This window comes from Cylas formicarius, unplaced genomic scaffold, assembly GCF_029955315.1.
Source record: "Cylas formicarius isolate icCylForm1 unplaced genomic scaffold, icCylForm1.1 PGA_scaffold_6__28_contigs__length_40554024, whole genome shotgun sequence".
In the NCBI taxonomy this organism is placed as follows: domain Eukaryota; kingdom Metazoa; phylum Arthropoda; class Insecta; order Coleoptera; family Brentidae; genus Cylas; species Cylas formicarius.
This window is the reverse complement of record NW_026844347.1, coordinates 13,750,268-13,775,395: the sequence shown is the minus strand read 5'-3', so window position 1 is coordinate 13,775,395 and position 25,128 is coordinate 13,750,268. Positions and strand designations below refer to the sequence as shown.

At 35.2% G+C, this 25,128-nt stretch overlaps 2 protein-coding genes across 5 annotated transcripts in view; both read left to right on the top strand.

Moving 5' to 3' along the window:
• The window catches only part of LOC132703895 (rho GTPase-activating protein 100F), a 254,191-nt gene extending 235,758 nt beyond the window's left edge, over positions 1 to 18,433 (top strand). For 3 of the 4 annotated variants that reach the window (XM_060673411.1, XM_060673412.1, XM_060673413.1), the window contains one exon: positions 6,311 to 18,433. In XM_060673411.1, coding sequence (XP_060529394.1) covers positions 6,311 to 7,258 — 948 coding nt within the window. In that variant the 3' untranslated portion in view covers positions 7,259 to 18,433. The remainder of the gene's footprint in view (positions 1 to 6,310) is intronic. The other variant, XM_060673414.1, reaches the window with a different exon arrangement.
• A 5,584-nt stretch (positions 18,434 to 24,017) lies between these two features.
• LOC132703818 (pancreatic triacylglycerol lipase-like) overlaps positions 24,018 to 25,128 on the top strand; it is a 51,124-nt gene continuing 50,013 nt past the window's right edge. The window contains exon 1 of the mRNA XM_060673313.1: positions 24,018 to 24,235. Within this exon, the coding sequence (XP_060529296.1) occupies positions 24,067 to 24,235 (169 nt within the window). The 5' untranslated portion in view covers positions 24,018 to 24,066. The remainder of the gene's footprint in view (positions 24,236 to 25,128) is intronic.

Genomic DNA, 25,128 nt, shown 5'->3' with positions numbered 1-25,128 from the left:
GTAATCTTCCATCTTCTTCTTCCAGTGCCTATCCGATCCAGATGTTGGCAATAATTCTGGTTGTTGTTGAAGAGAACCAAGTTCTTTAACAAAGGAATTCTTTTCCCGCCATGTCCAGGTTTTCCTGGGTATTTTTTTTTGTGATATTCCTTGTATTCCTATATCTTTTCTCGTTCCGGGTTATGTGACCCAGGAAGTAGAGTTTCCTTATTTTTATTGTATTAATTATATCCGTATATTTTTGCATTAGTCACGTGGTGTACTGAAGAGATTTTCAGATCCTGCTGTAGAGCCCAATCTGAAACGCGTTCAACCTTTTGGTTGTTGCTTGTGTCAAGGTCCAAGATTCTATACCATAACGTAGAACAGAAATGATATAGAAACGAAAGAGCCTTATTTTTATATGTAGTGTTAGAGACCAGTCCTTGAAGAGTAGGAGAATCTTAATAAATATCGCTCTGGCTTTTTCAATACGTCAGCGGAATTGCTGTCAGTGATCCCATTAATTATTAACGTATGTGGCCAAGTAACTATACTTATTAATTTTTTCTATGCGTCGCGGATTTATTACACCTGACAAAACGCTTTTTGGGTCTGAATCCTATATGTTAAATTTCAGTTTATCTTACACTAAAAATAAGGAAAAAAAATTTTTTAATTAAAGGTTGCTTTTCTAGAGACTAGAGCAATTTTTCATTTTTTCTGCAAAATTCATTAAATTTTACGTTTTTTGTTTATAGTTTTACTTCCAATTATGCTAACAAACGTTTTTTTATTCAGAATTTTTAATAAATAGCATATAAATGTAAAATAGCAACAACACTATTTTTTCGTATTTCGTTTATGTTCGTATTGGCTCTCTCGGATCAAATTTCAAATGTAATCTCCCTTCATATTCTCGTTATACTGCCCTTGACAACGGCGTTCAGAGTCCATCTTGGTGAAAACGTTCTGCTTGTTCTTCGGAGTTGGCCCCTATGTTGTCTGTAAGTTCATCTAAATGAGAATGTAGCATATAAAATTTATGAGACATTCTGCAGCCCATAATTTCAAAGCCTTGCAGCATGTTTTCAATCAATTGTCAGCCTCACGATTTCCGAGGAAGCCATCAAACTGATAAAATGTGGCCCAAAACCTTAGGATTTCATCATGAATGCACTATTATCAGGTTTGGTTAGTGCTGTATCGGATTCTGTTTGTGACGCTTGAACTTTAGACCTATCTGATATGCTTCATAGGCTTCGCAAAGTTTCAGATTTTACAAAGCGAATTTTTTACTTCTAACCTTAATGAATTCACCACAAATAAAACAAAATGAATCAACGTATTTACACTGCCTTGGTGCCAGTTAAATAGTTAGACCAGTTCCTAGTAACTTTGATGCTACTTGGAATTAATAACACAGTTGATTTTCAGGTCAATCAAAGTGGCTCATAAAATAAATTAAAGCATACTCATCGCAAATCCGACAAAAGCAAACTTTATGCAGTAAATGTGGAAATTTGAATGTCTAAAATCCGAATTTCCCATGAGAACAAAAACCCAAAAAAATTTACCTCCTTAACATGGGTGAAGCTTCCTGGCAGCTTCTAACGGTTTTGAAATAGCAGTCAGGTGATTTCAACGACTGCAGTGTTACTTCCACATCCGTAAGTATATTGGTATTTCTTTGAACGCTGTTCTTGAAAGCAACGCTGTCCCATCCCCCTGAATTTCTAAATTCCCTGCTTGGCAGGTTTACTTCATGAGGAAGTATCGTGGTAGTTGCGTTAGGCTTCATATCTGATCGCGTCTCCATTTTTTACAAATTTCGATTAGAGACCTGAATAAAAAAAAATGAAATAAAAAAGTTAGTGAACTGAACCGCTTAATTTCTTCAAATTCTTGGATTGTTTTTATTTTCATCGTCTTTAATTATTATTATTGTTCCTTTCCGGTGCCTATTTTTTTTCTCTTTTCCACATCTACAGGGTACTGTAATATTTTTTACAAAACTTCTGGATTCCTCCTGCGTCGGCTTTTGTTGATTCGAACTTGCTGACGTTTCGCCAATCATCCTGTTGGCTTCTTCGGAGCTTGACTGAAATTTTCTAATTTTCACATTAAAGATATTAAGCGTTCCATCAAAAAATACACTTCACCACAACCTTCCAATAGCAATGAGGCCGAAAACGATCCTACACTTAGCACTGTGGTGCTTCCTTACATTCAAAACATCACTCACCACATATCAAAAGTTCTAAAGAAGTATAACGTCAAAACCAGATTTACCACTTGTCCAACATCTTCGGTCCGTCAAAGACAAAATTCCGTTTGAGATGCCAGGAGTCGACAGCGTTCCATGCATATGAGGTAAACAATATATTGCAGAGACCGGTCGGAGAAAATATCAACTAGGCTCAAAAAACACGAAAGAGCCTTACGACTAAGAAAAATAAACTGTTGCCGAACACAATCACGAAACCGGACATAAAATTCTATTCTATAAATCTGAAATTTTTGCATGCAATCAAATCCTCTACCAACGAAAAATCCGAGAGGCTATAGAAATCTATAAACAACCTAACAATCTTAACCGCGGTGTCTACCTGTCACCAATATGGGAATCAGTCATCCGAGAAGGTGTTTATGCCCCTTTTTTAGCTCCGCCCCCCTCAAACAATATATGAGCAGGTACAGAGTAAAATGCGAGCCAGGTTCAGTTAAGCTCTGAAGAAGCCAACAGGATGATTGGCGAAACGCCAGCAAGTTCGAATCAACAAAAGCTGACGCAGGAGGAATCCAAAAGTTGTATAAAAGGAATTCTCTTTTTTTTGTTTTTGTTAAATCCTAAATATTCTGGGATCTACTATATTGTATCGGTAATTAGGTGAAGTAGCGCTGCTAGACCTATGACACTTCTATTGTGGTATATTCTTTTGTTGTTATATTTTAATAAAGACGATTTATTATAATATTTATTATGAATTTCTGTATATGTATAAAACTTATACTAAGCTGTTATTCGAAGATGGTATTGATAACAAACCAAACGTTGCATACATGCGTCGGTTGTTTATAAATCAAACTTGCTGATGTTTCGCCAATTATCCTGTTGGCTTCTTTAGAGCTTGGCTGAAACTGGCTCGCATGCTATTTTGTCCCTCCTTTACTTTATGAACATAGTCTCAGATGACCGATTCCCATATTGGTGAAAGGTAAAAATTATAATTTTATCGAATAAAATTTGATATCACATTTCATGGTTGTGTTCGTCAATTGCTGAAGAGATTATTTGTCGTAGTCTTAAATGCTTTGAGTCTAGTTGATATTTTTGGTCCGGTCTCTCCGCTGCCTCTTTTTCCAGTGTGTATTCATTAATGGATTGCTTATATATTCCTTGCGGTGTGTATTAACTACCGTACATCGTGTAGCCCTGTCCACTGTTTGATATTTTGTAGCCAAGACATTTTTTCTTCCCTCTACGGCCTTCGATATTTCGTTTAATCAGATCTTCTTAATCGTCGTAGGACCTCTTTATCTGTTAGCTTAGCGGTCTATGGTATTTTTGGAATTCTGCTGTGCAACCACATTTCGAAAACCTCCAATTTATTGATTGTATTCGTCTTTAGTGTTCAACCTTATAAACCGTAAAGAAGCACTGATCAAACGTAGGTTTTAACGAATCTGAGTCTTCAAACATGTTTAGGTCTGTTTTTTTGGTGTTTATGTTCAGGTCCATTGATCTCCTATCTCGTTGACTTGTTATTGTGGGTCCTGTACGTTTCAGCAATAAAGACCGTATCGTCAGCATGGCGGATATTGTTTGATCCACACTCCATTTTGACTTCCATCTTCGCGTCTTCCAAAGCCTCCTGAAAAATCGCCTCCGAATACAAGTTGAACAAGAGCGGAGATCGCACATATCCCTGACGCATTCCCCTTCTGATCTGTATAGTTTGATTTGCGCTGTTTGGTTCCAATATTGGTTTTCAATGCATCTGATGTCTTTCTGGTCCATATCAAATCTATTGAGATGCATTAAGTTGTAATGTTGTACGCTATCAAATGCCTTCTTGTAATCTACGAAACATAGACACACATCTTTTCTCTAATCATAGCTGTTTTGGACAAGTACTTGTTTTGCTTTCGAATATATTGTTTTTGGAAGGTTGTGGTGAAGTGGGTTTTGTAATGGAACGCTTGAAGAGCTATCGCCAATCATCCTGTTGTCTTCTTCAGAGCTTAACTGAAACTGGCTCGCATTTTACTCTATACCTCCTTATCTATTGTTAGAGGCAAAAACACCATCTCGGATGACTGATTCCCATATTGGTGTCAGGTAAAGACTTGAGGCGCGGTTAAGATTGTTAAGTTGTTTATAGATTTTTATAAATTCTCGGATTTTTCGTTGGTAGAAAAATTGATTACATGTAAGAATTTTAGTTTCTTCGAATAAAGTTTTGTGTTCGATTTTGTGATTGTGTTCGGCAACTGCTGATGAGTTTATTTGTCTTAGTCTTAAGGCCCTTTCATGTTCTTTGAACCTAGTTGATATTTTTCATCCGGTCTCTCCAATGTATTCCTTGCCACATATTCATGGAATGCTGTAAACTTCTGGCATCTTAAATGGAATTTTGTCTTTGACGGATCGAAAATGTTTAGATATTTTTATATAAGTGGTAAATCTGGTTTTTTTGTTTTTGATGTTTTGAATGTAAGGAAGGACAACAGTGGCAAGTGTGGGATTGCGTTCGGCCTCATTGCTATGGGACGGTTGTGTATTTTGTAATGGAAAGCTTAATATCTTTAATGTGGAAATTATTAGAGAGACCCAATGTTAGGTCTGATATTCTATTAATAAGAATATCTAAGAATGGAAGTTTCAAATTTAATGGTAAAAAGTATGTTAGGGTGTATAGAGTTTGAATGTCTAAGAAAATCTACTAGGGATTCTTGACCATGAGGTCAAATAACAAAAGTATCAGGTGTCGAGAGCTTTCTTTTCAAAGGCTTCCATAAATATATTCGCGATGACTGGGGATAGTGGAGAAGCCATTGACCATTATAAAAAAAAATATGTCCCAAACAAGCATTTTTCAATTAAGTTGAGAAGGTTTGATTCCAGATTCTCGAATTTTAATATGTCTGAAATTATGTTGAGAGTTTCAGGAATGGGCACTTTAATAAAGCGGGATTTTAAGTGGAAACTAACCAGAATATCTTGTGCATATAATGTAATGCTCTGTAATTGTTCAATGAAGTTAAAGGAATTAAGCTCGAAACTATCAGTTTTCCCTGTAAAGGGTTGTAATAAAGAAGCTAGACATTTTTATAGAAAATATGTTGGAGAAATAATGGTTCTGACAATAGGTCGAAGGGTTAATCCTGATTTGTGAATCTTTGGAAGTTCGTAGAGACGGAGTCTGTTAGAGAAGAAGCCTTAATAACGGATTTTAGGTTGCGTTCTATAGATGATGTAGGATCTTTTTTAAGTTGACGATATGATCCGTCTGCAAGAATATCTTGAATCTTTTCTTTATATTCATTTGTTTTCATGACCACCGTAGCATTTCTTTTATCTCATTTTAGTATTACGATATCGGGATTACATTGTACAGATTTTAAGGCAATGCGTTCAGGCTTTGGAATATCAGATTTAGGCGGATTTGATTTTTTTAGAATTTTTGCGGCTTCAAATCGAATTTCATTAGCTGTTTGAGATGGCAGTTCGTTTAAGATACACTCGACATTTGAAATGATTTTGGGATAATACGTGGGGCATGGACGAAGTTGGAACCTTTTGAAAGAACTAGTTTTTCCGTTTCCGAAATTTGTTGCGATGATATATTTATCACAGTGTTTGGTAGTTGATGGCTTCACTAGTGTTGACGTTAATTTTTCAAATTTCTGAATGTGATTTTGGGTAGTAGAAGATAAACGAAAATTTAAAGCTCATGTTTGAAAGGGTATCGGACTCGAATGGGGACAAGATTGAAGCAATTTTAAGATGTAGAGACAGAAGAGTCTTATTGATTTGGACTGTTTCCTTACGGGTATGATGAATTAAAGAAGTAAAGCGAAACTAGATTTTCGGAGAATTTTATAAGCGGGTTGACAGAATGGGATAATTAATGAAAATTGGGGATAACGTTATGATCTCTACAACGCAACAAAAAGGTCAGTGTACAGAGTAATCTTACCCGTTTCATTCGGTGATCCGCTTTCCGCGTTTGCGCTTGATGTCCTCTCCATAAAGACTCGTTAATTTTTCAAGCCTGTAGAATTTTCTTTGAAAAATAAGCCGACGTTTTGTTTTCCGATCGACCAGGGCCCATCATCAGTAAGCAGAGGTCCCTACCGGCCGCTCTCTCCGCGAGTCGGCCCGCCAGCAGCGGCGCTGCCGCCTCAGGGGGCGGCCTCGTCCCCGTCGTCGGCGGGCGTCCTCAAGCCCCGCCATGTGATAGTCTCATCCCCAGGATCGCCAAGCAGCAGTAGCGATTCCCAATCGGGTTCGGACTCTGTCAAACACTGCCTACCCGGCCGCGTTAGTTCGCCTGCGATCCGCGCCTCCCCGTCAGCCACCGCCCTGATTCGCTCCTCCCCGTCGGTGACGTCGGTCCGGAACTCGCCCTCAACTACCCTGTCCCCGGCCGCGGGTCCTCGCAACTCTCCCTCAATCACGAACATCACGAGATCGTCACGATGCAGTTCGCCCGCGATGCAAGCCAGCTCCGCAGGCCTGAACGTCACGATAGGCGGAAATTCACCGTCATTCTCGTCGCTAACGGGATTGCAGAACACCATTGCCAACATGAACACTACTACGAGCAATATGTTCGGCATAAACTACCCCCAGCCAACCACTTACGTCAGCACGAATCCCTTTTTGACGGGCGCTTACTTGACATACACTTCATCGGAGAGCGGTTACAGCGAAGGAGATAAATTCAACACGATCGGGACGACCAAGGAGGCGAAGTCGTTCTACGAGGGTTATTCGTCAGCCGGAACGAAACCGGAGATGTCGTCGTATAACACCACAGGCTCCAAGTTCCAGGAGCAAAAGACGAACTACCTGAGCTCGATGTATGGCGGCGCCGGAAAGAACGGCAGCGGCAGCTACGAGGACGGGGACGTCAACTCGCTCCAGATGAGTCCGCGGCTGCTTCAAGTGGAGGAGACTCCGACGCCGACGAGCAGCATCGAAACGGAGGACAGCAACACCAGGGAGGTTGGGGAAAAGGACGTGGAAGGGGACGGCGAACAGTCTGACTGAAACGCGCGGCTCGGGCCCACGTACAATAACGGTAATATTTAAACAAAACGGCTGCACAAGTTAATATAAAAAAACAACACGACGACTTGGTCGAAAGTTAATAACATAACCTATCACTTTCATCTCTGTCGATGTATTTACCATTTTTTCGACTTGTATCACTTTGATAAGGTACTTACGAAATATTATTTAGTTACTTACTATTGGGTAACGACCGTAAGACATGCTACGTGTACTTGCTTATTAGAATCAAACTTGTTTACCAAAAATAGGATCGTTGTTGAAAAAATGTATAATTTTAGTTTATAGATAGAGTTAATATTTATGACCGGGAAGTGTGTCTCTAAATGGAACCTTAGACGGTACCCGTTGCGTGTTACACAATTTATTTGCTATTCAAATGTCGTTTCGAATTCACGTGTGATATATTTGTCGACGTCGATGACGTTGGCGATTTAGCAGGCGGCAGTTTGATCGTTAAGGAAATCATCTCTTTATCATCTTAAAGTTTGATATTAGGGGATACTGACGAAAATCCTTGTTTTGTCCAAATTCATATCCACATTTCGGGATTACAGCTATTTTACTATAGTCTTGCAAACGGCTTTGTAACAGCGAAAATGTAAAACATACAACCAAAAGTAGTCGTTAAAAGAGTGCTTACGCTACTTCCATTCGAGAATATATCAATAGTCAAATTGAAATTCGGTATCTGGTTTTGTTTGTCATGCTAGTCAGCGAAGTAATTGAATTTGGCTTAGAAAAATAAATATTATTGTCATATTAATAATTATGGATCTAATAAATTTAGTTAAAAAAGAATTCAACAAGAAAGTAAGTTTTGATCAAAAACGCTGACAGACCACCAAAAACAAAATTTAGGTTTTAATTTATTTAGGCAAGATTTTTGAGGAATATGTCAGAATTTCCTAGAAGCAAGCAAAACATTTCTGCCTGAAGTCAGAATTTCTATGAAACAAGTCAAAATTTCTGAGAAACAAGCAAAAACAATTGTCACTTAAGTCTGATTTTCTGAGGAACAAGTCAGAATTTCTAAAAAACAAGTGATAGTGTCCGATTTAAGTGTCTCGTAAGGAACATTTAGAATCTAAACCTCAAATATATACTACTAGACATCAAATATTACGAAACCCCAGTATCTGTTTCGAAGTTTTTTTATTACTGTTACCAAAATTGTGATTGGTAAATATTAGCCTCCAGTATCTTTTAAGTATTTATGGGAAAAAAATCAGAAAGAATAAATGCAACTAGTTTGTACGAGGCATTTTGAGCCGAAATTTTTTGTGTATATTCTTTATGAATTGCCCTGTATACCTGGTGTTTTAATTCGCAATATCCCTTACGACAGACTTAGTCAGAAATTCTGACATGCTTCTCAGAAAATGTGGCTTATGTCAGAAATTCTGACCTGTTTCCCAGAAATTCTGAATTTTTCTTCAAAAATTTGCCTAAATTAACTAAAAATTTTATTTTTGGTGGCCTTTCAGCGGTTTCGTAGGTTTGCCTTATTTCTGAAATTCTTCAAATTGAACATCATGCGTTTAACGAATACTCTTTTTTGTTGCCTTTATTTTAGTCAAATAAAATGTTTTTCTACTCTTCGAAAACTTTAGAATCCCGTCAATCAAAACAGAAAGGTTACAATTTGTTCCGAACGAAAAATCCCTTTAATGATGAAAAATCTGATTTACTAATGCGCATGCATTGGTATTCACAATGCGTTGAGGATCACCTCAAAAAATGTGCTTTTCATTTGCAATAATCAACTAAATGAAAAGTTATGAATAAAATACCATTGTTACTTCGTTTTATTCCTTTGGTTCGGTTAAGGACAATGTTATACTTTGTTCTCTGTGCTTGATAAATATTTAGACACTGAGTCAAATTCCAAACTATTATAACATAACCTCAAACACACCAACATTATCGAATTCTGGCGCACGAATGTCGCAAATTGGTGTTGTACTGTTCTAGTCTGCAGCATTTAAACTTAAACTTAAATACAAAATAAAAACGGATAAATCCCATTTAAAATCCGAATAAAAATCTAATGGTGGGTGAATACAAGTATATAAATGGAAATAGAAAAGCAAATACAAAATTAGACAAGCGTATTTTTACGAACGTAGCGGAGTAATGAACGTGTTTAATATTTTTTATTTAATAAATAACTGTTCCCCACTAAAATTGTTAAGCTGAAAAAGTTACTATAAATGCCTGGCTCACAAGCAGGACATATAAGGGACATAGTTCGGGAACTATTAGTGCCTGCCTTTCTATTAATCCTTCAGCACAATGGCTTATCTTGTTTTATTTCCCAACTACTCAAACACGGCTATTAAATTTGTTACTGTTTTCTCTCTATACATCTACGGGATCCCTGTTATTGTAGAAACGTATAGGGCTTGGCCGCACCTTTAGGTGGCACCACAATCGCTCGAATCTACGCCGTACATGAGTCTGATTTCACAGTCATAAAATATGTGCTGAATTGTAGGAGTATATCGGCTTTTGTGACCTGATTATTGACATATCTGGCATTGGTTTATTTGTGACTTAGCTTATTATTTCGGTGGGTGTGCTTTGCTCGTAGAAAAGTGATCTCTACTGGCCCTAAAATTAGTGTCGCTTACAATCAGATGCAAGGCAAAACGTTGGGTCGAAGGATTGCTGTAATGCTTAAGGTCGATTCGCACTTGGTTAGTCATTTTTTCGTGCCTATCTTGAAATACTTGAGCTTATGGTCATGGTCATAAGTAATGGTTGTATCACGCGTTGAAACAAGTCCATTTGCTTGGCTATAGATTGTATGAGATTTTTGATCAAACGCTGTTGTGAGCAAACTGAACGCGAAAACATGAAAGTTTTATGGGGGCTCCCTGCAAATTTAAACTGTTGACGAATTAGGTACCGCGACAACAATCTAACGACGCAATTTTAATTTCAACATTCTGAATTTCGAAAGCTAAGAATTAGCTCTATGTAAACTAGTGATCGGCCATCTTAGAAAACCTGGCGGTGTTCCGGTTTAATTATAAAATGTAAGGCGTTCTTCTAATTGGTCGATAAAAGGGAATTTATAAAATGAAATAATATTGTTCAAACTCTTTCATAGCACTATATTACTTGGGATGGTTAATACAGTAAATAGCAAGAGATTTTAAATCCAACAGTTTTGTTTTCGACTGGTAGGATTATTAAACAAATGAAGATGGCGTGGTTAGCTTATGAGAACAAAATTATATATACAAAAAAAAATTATTAAGTGTGTAAATGCGCAATGCATTCCAAGTAAGGTGATTTATGATAATGATGACTTAAGTAAAATTAGTCATATTTTGATTCACAATTGGAGAATCTATGCAATTCCTGTGTAGTATCGAGTCTTCCTTTCCAAATGGCATCACATGTACCTTCCGTTTTTCCTTTTTTCTTATTTTCTGCCTCCAATATTCTCTCTGAAATATTTGTGAAGATAAACGTTTTTCCTCTATGTTTGTGTTAGGCCCTTTCAACGTATGACAAATTGCCCTTTTATAAAGAAGAACAGCCTGTTTGAAAACTGTAACACAGGAGTAGAATATACCGCCATTACAACGCAGTACACATCTTTCTTCTTAATATCCGACGTGAAACTTTTTACAATAGTGCTTTTCAGTAAAAGTCGTCCTTGTCGCTGTATTGTATTGTTGAATAATAATAAGGACCTCTTGTATACAGGTCTCTGTCGTGGCACTCCATATCTGTAGAGCTTTATCTAGATGAAAATACGTGTGCGCCTGTTTAGCTTAGATGGCTTTTAAGCCGACAGTGGCCCGACAGTAGACCTATTATTATGCTTATTTGTAGCTTAGCAGTTTGCTGTAAATCTGGTCCATGGACCTCCGAGAAATTCCTTTGCCTGACCAAAAGGGTTAAGGTCGAACATTTGTTACCAATGTGGCCTTCATTAGTTGGTTAGTTAGTATATGAAAATTCAAAACAAACTTCAATGTTATTTTGCTGAATTGTATGGCTTTTATTACCGCGGTGTAGATCGCAATTGTTTACTTCTTCTTCAGTTTTTGAATCAAATGTGCAGCAAATTATTTCTGCCTTTATTATTGCGTCATTTTTCCAGTCTTGTCTGGTTGAATCTGGTTGAAAAAAGCAGTACTTCGTCTGCCTTTATCGCCCTGTACATCTTGTCAAGCTATGTCTACCATTTATTGGTGACTAACCTTGCGACGGATTTTGCTTCGGCTTGAATATAGATCTGTATTGCAATATTCAGTGGGACCTTAAGGGCTCCGGAGGGTGTGCTCATCGCTTTGTGGCTAGCCTTTGCACGCTACCCCATATACTGTCATTGGTCTTGGTACTGTTGGGTACAGCCAAACTATGATTTTTGGATTGAAGCCCCAGTTTTTTCCACACATGCTTCTGCGCCTTCCTAGTACAACCTTTGATATTTGACGCCGGTCTTCCTTGCAACTCAGTTTTCTTATGATTGAGTAACTGTTAGTAATTATTTTGTCATGTTCATTTGGTGGTATCTACCAAACGTATTAAAAAAAGATGATTGTGTATTCATTCATTCAATAATGACGACTACATTTATCACCTTGCATCAATAGAACTCGATATTTTTACTAATCTCTTTTTCCCCATAGAGCAATATTTTAGTATTTTGGTAATAACCAACATAGATAGATAGAGAATTGGTATATAGTACTCCAGAGTAAAGTATTTGCTAGGGAAAAAAGTTTTCTTTTATCGACACTCCAATGAAGAGCGCACTTTCAAAAAAAAATTCCGAAACTTCTGCACAAATGTTTAAAAAATCACTGCCAATTTCAATAGAACACGACGTATGTAAGTTAGGCAAAATTCATTATAATTCATTAGCAATTTGTACACAACAAATAAACAAATTCCTTTACTTGAACGATTGGATGTTGGTAGGCGTTTTTTAAAATCCCTGCTGTTTTCCCCCAGCTCGTATGTTTTCGATGTCGACACGCTTTTGATCTCTGTACATTCTTATGATGTATATAATTGTATAACGTTGCTACTAGATTCTTCTTTAAACGACGCATTTCGCTGTTTGTTGTATTCATTGTATTGTATTTTATGTAGGTATGTACAGTTCGTTTCACGTTTCCATTATTATCCGTTATTATAGTCGTTCCTGTGCAAAAGTTTATTTCCGTTTTTGTATATTGGTTTTGTTGTCGACTGAGGAATATGTTTAACGTATAAATGTGTACATAGTGAATGCTAAGCGGTTTCTTTAGTTGCGTGGCAATAAGCGGATTCTGCTAGCGGGTGTTCCGACTTAATAATGACGACGATGCTTCCCTTTATCAGCATACGGTAATCACTTCGTAGAACGTCATTTACGTAATGTAAACAGTACTATTAGGGAAGTCCGTAGATCTGCGAATAACTAAATAGGTCCCTTGTTTTTCACCACCGCTAGCGAAATTCCGACATTTTTGAAAATGGAATTGTTTTCTATATCAATTTTATTCCAGTTAAAATATTATTGCTATTTTTATTATTTTATTACAAAATTTAAGAATAAAATACAAAAAATGGTAAACTTCAGGATAATTGTCTAAGACGTTGATTCCAGAATTCAGTTGCGTCCTCAGTTTTTTATAGTGTTCTAAGTGTAAGTTTGAGGTTCAGGCCAAACCCAACTCCATGTATATTTTTTAGTACTCAATTGAGCTTTTCGTACTATTTCTAAAAATATGTTTTAAAAAATGATTATAAATATTTGCTTGTCTAAAATTATAATTTTTCTAATCAAAGACTTACGCAATATTTTTAGAGACTACTCTAAGTAGCCATTTTTTCTAGTAATAATATGTGAAGGAGAGCTTAATTAAGATAAGTAAATTAATAACAAGTATATTTTCCAAAATGTCAAAATATATGTTTATTTCAAATAATATATAAGTATTATACATTCTCGGAAAGTACAACATAACTATTAAAAAAAATATTACTTTTCCAATAAATCAGAGCACGCCACTGAATTTTACCTGCATCTATACATCTACGAGATTCCGTTTCAATTGTCTCAAAAGCTTGGCTATAATTATTTTGGAAACGCCATTTTTTGTTTCACGAAAATTGAGCACAGTAATAACAACAAAAATAGACACGGTGTACGCGGTAACTAGAAAATGTTTAAGGAAATCTCCTAAACTCGATTGGCAAATTTAAATAGGAGGAAGTTACATGGAAATTGAGGATCCACAAAAAGTAACTTAAAAAACAAAAGACCAAAACACTATAACAAAACTATAAGAACTGAGATTGGGCTATCAAACTGGCTAATTTTTCATACTGTGGATCAAATTGGGTCATCTTTTTGAAAAGCTCAGACTAAAACTGATGCCATTATTGACATGACATTACCATTTCAGATGTGCTTTTCGAACATATTCATTTTTAAAGAATCGCTCTTGTTTTATATGAATTTAACGGTTAAAATTTAATATTGTCGGGAATACGCCGTATTTGTTTTAATTATCGAATAAAGCTTAGAATTACTATCCAATTATCTTTTTGCAAGGGTAATTCTAAATTTTTTTTATCGAAAAGGTCATTGTTATTTATTAAACTGGCATATTTTTTACAAAAATTTAGCCCGACATTACAATCTTAGAAATTGAAGTTTGCCTTTAAAAGTGTTCAATTTGACCTGCCATGTAACAACTTACGTTATACTTATAAAATTGTTAAAAAAAAATCTGCAATTTTATTTGCTTTTTAGGTTATCTTAGCCCTATTATTGTTTTATTGAAATTGAAATAAAAAAAAAGAAAACATTAAAACTTATTCTATTTTCTGCTCCCAATAAAAATGACATAGGTAGAACTTTCGTATTCAGAATATTTCTCTACAATTTGTGGTGGATGTGTTTCTACCGATGCATACCGGGTTCAGAAGCGTCGAAAACAATACACACACTTTACTATACTAACGGAGTGTATTACTATACGTGAAAAACAGAAAAGTACAAATTGCATGGACCGGTCGTACCGACTCTGGTCCAGCCGATCGAAATCGAACAAAACAATCAAAAATAACATCAACACAATTCGTTCCCTCAAAAGGAACTGGCCACCCCGCGCTCCTTCGCCGACTTCGCCTCCGACAATTGGCAATATATGGCGCTCCGCACATCAGCACCATACAGTACACTCCAACGAATCTTTAAACCATCACAAATTTACAATAAATATTTTTCGGAGCGATTTACATTATTACATATATGTTTTTATTTACACAAAACCATTCTGGAAGGAAATCCGCGATGCAAAATATCATGTTTCAAAAATTTTACTTGTTCTTGTTGGTCATGTTAAGAAAGATATTTTAGTTGCGTTAATTCAGTCTTCCTCAAAAATGAAACATCGAGTTTACCGGATTTATGATTTTAAGTGATCACAGCGAAGCGTTCGATATTCTTCTGGTTCCGTGGTAACCATTGGTGCTGCTTTTTCGCAAAGGTGTTGAAAAATATGAGACCGTCCTTGCCTTTTCATTAAATGTGACCCCATTTTAGATAAATAAAAAATTTTTGCAATTTTGTAATAAGTTGCGGGGCTAGTTGGCAGCGGAATATTCGTTTCGTATATTACAATAAATGTTTGAGAATGCACACGATTTATCTTAACAAAATACATACCACAAGGCCTGCAGGGCGAAATATCAATGGAAAAGCCTAAAGGTCTTTTGCCTAAGTAGTAAATGTGGGTAGAAAATGGATCTGTATATTTATTACTATAACTATGTTTAGATAAAAATGAACGTATGATGACAGAGCTAAAGAGCGAGAGCGAGAGAGATACTCTAGTCAATTTTATGTTTTGTCAATTTTAGAATGAGTATAGTAGAGCAAATTTGTTATTTAAGATGTTATTCTGTGAGCACTATCGAAAAAAATTTATGTTACTTTACATAGTTGTTTGGACTCCACATAAGAATTATTGATTTTTATAACCCTTACCAAAACCGAAAGTGCGGAAAATCCAGTTTTACCATTATTTCAAACCCATAATATGATAGTTTTACTTTTGTTTTGTTAAACAATAATCATAAAGACCGACGAAATAATCTATTGATAGTTGTTGCGTGGAATCCAAACTAGTTCACGCAAAAAAGTGCATGGAAGTGTATGTGTATGCACATATCATAAAAATTTATACTTTCTTAACGATAGCCACGGCTGATGTGTGTACAATAAAGTGAAAAGATCGACTTCGACCATTTACCAGATTATTTTCCATTTTTATATTCCAAACGTGTTCGTAACATAATGAAAACGTCAAATCAGTGTAATCGACAAAGCTACTAAATTACGTGCTGGTCAAAGATGCTGAAGTGTCTGAAATGATCACCAGGGGGCTCAATTGTTATATCGGTTTTAAACACTCGGTTTATACAAAATTTCTAACGTCAAGCATTGTTAATGCTTAGGAAAATTCAAATCTGGAGGTGTTGGAACATTTTTCCGAAATAAATGACGAAAGCTCCAAAAAGTTTTTTTTTTTAATTTTAATAAACTTAACAAGAACTTATAGCTAAGAAAGTTTAGTGATGTGAATCATTTGTCGTGTTTTGTGGGTCGTTATATTGCCGTTATCAATTTTTAATTTATTAAATAAATTTCTAAAATTAATCCAATGTCGGATATACTCTAAAGGTCGGGAATACTTAGGTGAATGTTCATTCCGATTTCGCAATGGTTTTTGCGGTTTGGAGGCTTGTACAATTAACAAAACAGATATCGAACGCATGAGTCATAAGTGTTCCAATGCAGATATACTGTCCCGCTTAAGGAATTAAGGAAAGAAAGCTGGAGTAGTTTGGTGATGAGAGGTAGGAAGTACCGTCTACTACAAAATGTTAATCAAAACAAGATAACAGGTAGACGAGAAAGACATCCAAGATGAAACATTTGAGAGACTGGTATAACATGAATTTCAGTTCATTATTTGGACTAGCATGTGACTCGCTAAAATTTACCAATACCCAACTTTCTCAAAGGACATGGTATTTAAAAAAATCAAGAGTTTAATAAATAGAACTCCAATTTATACATTCATGTATATTATAAAATTTTGTTATTTACCTTTTTCTTCATTGCATCAAAGTGCACAAAATTACACATCAGCTGACATTACTTCTTTTATTTATTATCACTTATTTTTTCATTAAATATTGGGTTTAGACAACTAACCAAAAGTTGTTCTTGAACACTAACTAATTTTATTAATTATTGGCTTATTTCGATAGAAAAATGTGAATGAAATAATCATTTTTACCACTTTAAGTACGATATTGTTAACTCAAGAAACACTTTACAAATTTAAAATATTTAAAACGGTAAGTAATCAAGAGAGTTTGATAAGCATCCATGAAAACTTTGATAATTCGAAATGAATCAGTCCTGTCAGAAAAATATTTTATGCATTTTTAAATGTTTTTTCACATTGAACTAATTAAATACGACAATAATTAACGAAATTAGTTAGTCCTAAAAAAATGAGTAATGACACACCTAATTTTTAATAAAGAAATAACTAATAATTCTAAATATAAAAAGTGATAACATAGTAATTTAATTTTGAATATTATTTAAAACAAATTTGGTATGTTCGGGCTAGTTAGATATTAAAATCGGCATGCAAAGCGGAAATTTTTCACAAAATTTCATTTTTTTTTTAGTTTAGTTAATATTTTAGATAACTATCTTCATAGTGAGATTCCGGTGTCCATTGGATTATTGGGCCCTCAAAAAATTCATTTCGTTGAAATTTATTTTGTATCAGAAAATTATGTTATTTTGGGATAATGTCAGAAAATACCACCTGGTGGTAAAGTAAGCAAACGTAATCGAGTCACTCATTGCAAAATGCTATTTTAAACTACTCCAAGTTCATTATAATGAAATTAAAGGAAATGGTATGAAAATATTTTAAAAACTTGGTTTTCAAAATCGATATGGCTCATTAACGGTCATTTCAGAAACTCGAAAATAATTTCCAGCATTTTCTCTTAGTAAATTTACTTCTTAATTCTTTTTTCTAAACCGTTGTTCTTACTTTGACACACGGTATAACTATTGGAAAACTTTGAGTGTACACATTTTTTTGAGACAATTTTGATATATTTTTAATTTTTATTCAAGCTGTGCAATATTTAAATTCAGTTGTGCCGAAGAGGATGGAGATGAACTTCCCATAGTTGATCATATGGCTCATATGTTACGAATGCGTTGGGACTTTTGTCTCCTAATAGATTACGGAAACTGTTATGTATACACGTGTATTTTTCCGGAATATTTTTACGCCGTTTCCGAGTACGAATCGCTTGCTTACGCCTATACGTGTGTGTTATATAGTAGTTTGTCGATTCATCCGCATGTGCGTCAGTGAGATACGCGGCAAGCAGCTCCTGGAGTTGAGAAGTTGTGGAACGTAAAAAATAATATTTTTAAAATAATGCTAATTTTGTTGGGTATAAAATAAGGCAGTATAAAAATTTTGGAACGTCACCTTCCCTGCTACTATCTAAGGCTAATTTAAAAAAATATTAAGCTAATTTATTATCGTTGTAAGCTTAGATAGCTCACACACACATCGCCAAATAGCAACAATAACTTTGGAATTACGGGAAACATCACGAGGGCAAAGAAAAAGAAATGCATTCATAAAAATACACTTTTTATCTCCATAGTCGGTTGATTAGCATTAGCAATAGGCAGAACCAAAGCACATGCAATGGAAAAACTAATCGAAATGTAACAAAAGAAACTGAGGAACGTGAGTCGTTGATCACTGCGCGCAATTTACAGAAACCATTTGCTAGTTCGTCACGTGTAATCGCATTATATTTCATTTGTACCCTAATAAAGAAATAGACAATAAATTTAAATAAATGATATCGGTAGACGTTTTTTTGTACGCGATCTATGTAACTACGTATTACTAAGGAACGGAACGCCAGTGAAAATATTCCCGGAAAAGTATCGAGAGAAGAAACCATAGATGTTAAAGAGTAAACTATTATCAGTATTTAAGATAGCTTTTCGAATGGCTAGACCCTCCTAAATATGTACTTACAAAATAACGAATAAAGTAATTCAGTTGACTATTGTTTTATTCTTGTTTGTCAACAATTCCTCAGTTATTTAAAGAGGGGAGAAGGGAGACACTTAACTAGCAAAAATGTTCAAATTTGGTGATATAGGATCAGGTGCTTCCAGTTATATGCGACCGAAATGTAGGTAAAGATATAGAAGATATACTAAGGCTATAGTACGGGAGTCACCGATAAAATCCATTATCTCATTGGTTTCAAAAGTTATGATAATAGTAAATAGAAAAGTTATAAAGATTGCTGCACAATTCAAAATTATTTTAAACGAAACAGGGTGGCTCAAAAAATCCAGATGAATAAAACATATATTTTTTTAAAAGGAACTCCCTATTTTAAAATCATGTTTTCAATTTCTTTTAAAATTCTACAACTTTTTTTATTAATAACAGTATGTACTTAAGTCTAACAGTTTTTCCAAAATTTTAGTTTTTTTAAAAAAATGGTAGTTTTCACAACTGCAAAAAAATTACGATATGCAACGGAATTTGAAATAGATGCTACCAGGTGTTCAAACTAAACGAATATATTTGGATCATTTAAAATTGAAAAAACGATATTTTCTTAACTCACCAAAACTAACCAAATTATTATTTTTTCTATAAGATCTTACAAAAACCTGCAACTTTTATTAAGTATCTCATATACCAGTTTTTAATACTTTGGGACTTATTTGAACTTTTCCAATATTTGCACTCTTTTCTATCTAACACTATGGCTATAACATTAGTTGGTAATGACAAAATAACTTTGCTAAATTTTTACCTCTCAATTGAGTAAGTAAATTCATAAATACTTTTTATAAAAATTCTGGATTCCTCCTGCGTCGGTTTTTGTTTAGTCGAACTAGCTGACATTTCGCCAATCATCCTGTTGGTTTCTCCAGAGCTTGACTGAAACTTGCTTTTATATTGTTTGAAAAGGGCGGAGCTAAATGAGGGGCGTAAACACCGTCTGGGATGACGGATTCCCATATTAGTGACAGGTAGAGACCTGAGTTGCGGTTAAGATTGTTAGGTTGCTTATAGATTTCTATAGACTATAGACATTAGCTAGTTCGACCCAACAAAAACCGACGCAGGCGGCATTCAGAAGTTTTATAAAAAGTATTACAGTAGCCTGTGGAAGTTTCTTTCAAAAATTACATTCATAAAATTTATTGTGATATCAGTAGATCTTAATAAAGCTGAATTAATTGATACGATTTATATACTAGGTGAGGCGGATAAAAACACTTTGTTGGAAGTAAGTACAAGACGAAGTACCCTAGTAGACGTATGCCAACTAGACAATTGCTTCAGTGTTAAATGGAACCGTTCGATGCTAGCAGTAGTATTGAATATAAAGAACTCAAAGTGGTAAACTGGAATGAGAGGAAAAATAATTGGAAATTTTATTTCAACTTCGAGATAATCCCCTGGTCAGTTGCTGTTAAGCCGTTTGATGTGTGATATATCCGAATCTACCACTAATCCCTTCCATATGGAATTACACCAAGAACTTCTGGACCGTGATTTTGACTTCTGTATGGTTATAAATGAAGCAATAGAGGTCGATAAAATTTTTTGTCAAAAATAATATTTTCCGATGAAACTACTTTTCACAATACCTAAAATTTCTGGATGGCGAACCACTCGTTGGACCTAAATATTTAAACTTTTTGCAGAATGACTTACTTTAATATTTTCAAGAAATTGATAACATTGAAATCCAACAAATGTAGCTTCAGCAATGTGGAACTCCGTCGCATTACCATCGAGAAGTTCGAGAATTTTTAAATAATCATTATCCGCAGAAATGGAACGGTAGAGGTGGATTCATTGGATGGCCCCCTCACTCATGTGACTTAACACCACTAAATTTATTTTTCTGGGAACATGTTAAATTTTAATAGCTAGGGCGGGTTTCTTGAAGATGCGTACACGTGCTCTGTAACCCACGTCTATCAATCGGAGTAAGACTGAGAACACTGAAGTGCTATACGTGACCCTTGCTCTGATGTGGATGTGAGTCCTGGACTTTAAAGTGGGAGGATCTCAGGAGGCTGCAAAGCGTTTGAAATGTGGCAATATACGCATAAGCTGGACTTCTGGAACGACCAGTGTAGAAGTACTAATTATAAACTACTGCAACGGAAGATTAAAAGAAGACGAGGTACCGGAGGAAAAAAGAAATCGTGATTGAGAAATATACGAAACTGGACAGACACAGAAGGTAACACCTTAATCCATCAAGCCCAACATAGACACGAGTTTACCATGGTGATCGCCAACCTCAACAGAGACGGCACCTAGGAGGAGGATGTTAAATATCGTGTTTATGCGAAACCACCCTACAACACCAGAAGATTTAGAAAAGACTATTCGGCACGCGCGCAGGGAAATAATAACTTTTATGCTAAGGAACGTCCAAGAAAATATACAAAAAGGCTAAATGTGTGTATAAGTAGATGGGCATATTTTTGTGCCATAATAATTAAAAGTAAAATTAATTAATTTGTAGTTTTAGGTATTTAATATTATATACTTTTTCTGTAAATTTAAAATTGGGCCGTTATTATTATTTATTTAAATAAATCGCAAACTATTAAAAATAGGTATATAACATTTTGGGTTTTTGTAAGATGTTCCCGAAAAAAAATTATTAAATATATAGGAAAATCCAGATTATTCAATTTAAAATGTATTTGCTTATTTTGAATACCCTGTTGCACCTTGTTCAAATTCCGTTGCATATATCTTTTACGTAATTCCTGGATAACGGTAATATTTAATATGATGAGAAAAATTAGGATATTGGAAAAAATATGAGAATTGATTATGTATTATTACTATTAAAAAAGATGAACAATTTCAAAACGAACCCAAAACAAAATTCAAAAATAGTTTTTTTTTGAGCTACCTTTGTGTACTTTAAAGTAATTTTAAATTTGGCATCCTAACAGTCGTTACAACTTTTGTATTTACCATTTTCTCATAACTTTGGAAACCAATGAAATAATGTTGACTTACTTTGTACAATACCTGGTTAGTAAAAATTGTCGGAACGCGTAAATATGTCCAAAACTGCCAAAGCTGGAACGATAAAATACAACACCTGAAGGTTTTTGAACAATGCGTTAAATAAATTACAAATTTATTCTTAAATCCTCGTTATGTCTATATTTAACTAAAATTAAAATTTCAATTTTTTGGGTTTAATTTATATGCGGTATATTCACAATTTAAGGACTTTAATGGTACTAACTAGAGAAGGGTATATGGTGTGCTACATGAATTATGCGTAAAATTTGACATAGAATTCGAAAAGGAAAAAAAAGACGTTCAAAAAAAGAAACTTGGTATCTTTTCGGCCTTTCCTGTATATTTTCTGTTTACTTCAAACAGTGAGCGAGGAAAAAGTGTGATGGACGTATGCAACCATTTTTCTTGAAATAAAATATCTGATTTTTGAATAAATTTTGTTCCCTAGGTAGACGTCTTATAATTGCCACAATGTTTATTGTATTACCAATAAAATTGTTCTTCTGACACCGAAATCGAATTTTGCATTTCTAATGGTGTCATAATCGTATGATTCATTAACATCCTTTTACACTTTAATAACTCGGGTGGTGGCGATCGAAATCATAAGAAAATCTGATAAAATATGATATCGACGGGAACCAGGGCAAGCGCGATGGATTGCGGTGGGTAATATTCCAGCACCACACCGCCCAACGTTTCAGGAACATCGTTCGAGAAGAAAAGGCAAAACGTATTGGACCTTCAGTTAGTACAGAAAATTTTAGGAAAATTTCAGTGACACATTTAGATTTTTCAAATAAACCTATGTAATAGTTAAGTAATTTCGGTCTATGAATCTTACGAACTTTCTAAGATTCACAAACCAGGATTACCCCCTCCACCTATTGTCAGCAACATTGCTTCTCCGACATATTCTCTAGCAAAATATCTAGCTTCTATATTAAAGCCATTTACAAGGAAAACTGGTGGTATGGTACTTAATTCTTTCCGTTTTCTTAAACAATTAAAAATCATTACATTGGATGCACATGATATTCTTTTTACTTTCGACGTAGAATCGTCCGTTACCAAGTAGACATATTAAAATTAGAGAACCTGGAACCAACTCTTCTTCCCTTAATTGAAAAAAACTTGTCTGAAACATTTTTTTCTTATAACGGTCACCCAGTCGTCGCGAATATATTTATTCTATACTATATAGAACACCCTAACATAGCCTTGAATTATCATTCGGTCCTTCTGTTTAGAGAAAACATACGCACACAGACTGAACTTATTTTCTCACATTGTCACATCACATCCCACATCACTGCCCATCAACTCTACACATCTGCTCTTCTCTCTAATAATTTCCACATTAGATATATTAAGCGATGAATCCAAAAGCAACCCCACACTTGCCACTGTTGCCCTTCCTTACATTCACTGACCACATATCAATAGAAATATAATGTCAAAACCAGATTTACCGCTTTTCCAAAAGTCTCTCAACATCTTCGATCCGTCAAAGGTAAAATTCCGTTTGAGGTACCACGAGTTTACAACATTGCGGGCATATGCGGTAAAGAATAACTACAAGAATACAATACAAGAACATGAAAGAGCTTTAAGACTACGATAAACTCATCAGCAGCATCTACAATCAACAGAAATCTATAAACAACCAAACAATGTTAACCGCGAGTCAGGTTTTACCTATTACTATGTTCATGCCCCTGCTTTAGCTCCGCCCGCATCAAACGATATGTAAGCAGTTTCAATCAAACTCTGAAGAAGCCAACAAGATGATTGACGAAACGTAAGCAAGTTTGATTTATAAGCCACCGATGCACAAGGAATCCAGAAGAGAGATTGTAAGATGTTATGAAAAAAAAACAGGAGTTGGTGGCTTATCTTTCCTCCTTTCAAAAATATTCAGTCGGAACTCCAATGGTAATAAAAATTTCTCGAAACACAAAATGCGTTTTGATACTCTGGTTCTTTGGAATTCCGCTGGAATTCGTTCATAGTGCAGTGCGGTTTACCCCTCGCAAATACGTATTTATTTATGCTGACCATATAATACATCCATAATAATAATAATAATACATCAATCGCCATCGCCTATCTTTTTTACGGAAATCATAGGCTTATCTTTCTTTCTTTCAGAAATATTGAGTTGCAATTCCAATGGTAATAAAAATATCTCGAGACACAAAATGCATTTTGATGCTTAGGTTCTTTGGAATTCCTTAGAAGTCCACCGGAATTTCTTCAAAGTGCAGTGCAGTTTACCCCTGGCAAATACTTATTTGTTTATTTCCGCGAAATTAAAGATACGAGTTTCCTGACGAAGAGTGAAGCTTTTAAAATTCAAAGAGTTGCATAGGCTAATAACAAAAAGGTCATAGTATTTCATCAGGCGCCATCGTCTATCTCTACGAGGATGGCTAGATCTGCAACGGCGGTTGTATAATGAGAAACTGGTGGAAAAGTGAAAGCGGAGGTGGTGGAAAGTACGGTCGCCGCTGCCGCTGCAAAACCAATGCGTCTCAGTGATGCTTCTTCTACACTGGCATCGACGGCGATGTGTTTGCTTAAAAAACGTCTTAATGAAGCGCGATGTTGGTAAACAGTATTCGAGTTGTTTTGGCGGCGTGTTTGGTGGCGACTTTTGGCGACGCGCAGCTTATGTCAAAGCAAATGTTCCGGTTTCCTGTCAAGTTGCAGGAAAGACTCCGGGCGAAGCTGAGCAAAATTCGCCAAAGGAACACTAAGTTGATTTGTTACGGTGAGTAGTTGAAGACGTTGGTTATGATAAGATTTATTTATAAAAGTTGTAAATACATCATCCAGCTCTAGTTATAATGAAAAAACTTGGGCGTGCATGACAACTTCCTTGAACTATTGAAAAATTATGTGACAGATTGAATTTGTTATTGTCAATGGTAAAAAATCACATTGTATAAACGTTACCTTGGGTGTGCGCAAGAATCTCATCTGGGCTCTTTACTGTATAATATTTTTGTTTTCGAGATTGGTCTTGTTTTCAGAACGCTTCTTTTGTCGATGATTTAAATGATAAAAAGATATTTACGGTTTACGGTTTATTGCAAAAATCACAGATTATTCTTAAAACCTCATAAATTTCAATGTATTCTGTTCACAGGGAAAAAGTATTCTATAGCTATCAACTTAATTCCTTTGATAATAAGGAGCTGAAAAGAGTTCACTAGGAATTGTTTTTGACTCTTAATGACACTTTGACGCTTATATAAATACTATTGCCAAAAAAGGTTTGAGAAATCCGGCCTTCGTTTTGAGAACTACCAGAGCGTTCAACAACCATCAGTCAGTAAATATGGTGTACATGATACGACATGTAGCTGACACAATCAGAGAATTTCCTACGAAAAAACAAGCAACCAGCACAAACGAAAAACCGAAACCGAAAACCAAAATTGAAGGACATCTTCCTAGACAATAAAGGACTTTTAGAGGCTGATAGGAAACTTGAAAGTGCTTATTGATAAAGGTTAACAAAATTTAATAAAACTACTAAATTTAAAGTGGTTTATTTAGAGATAATTTTGCCTGAAAAATTAAAATGAATTCCGTCATTCTCCAATAAACCTTAATGCTATTTATAATATTTCGTGCATCCTAGATTATATCTTCCTTAAT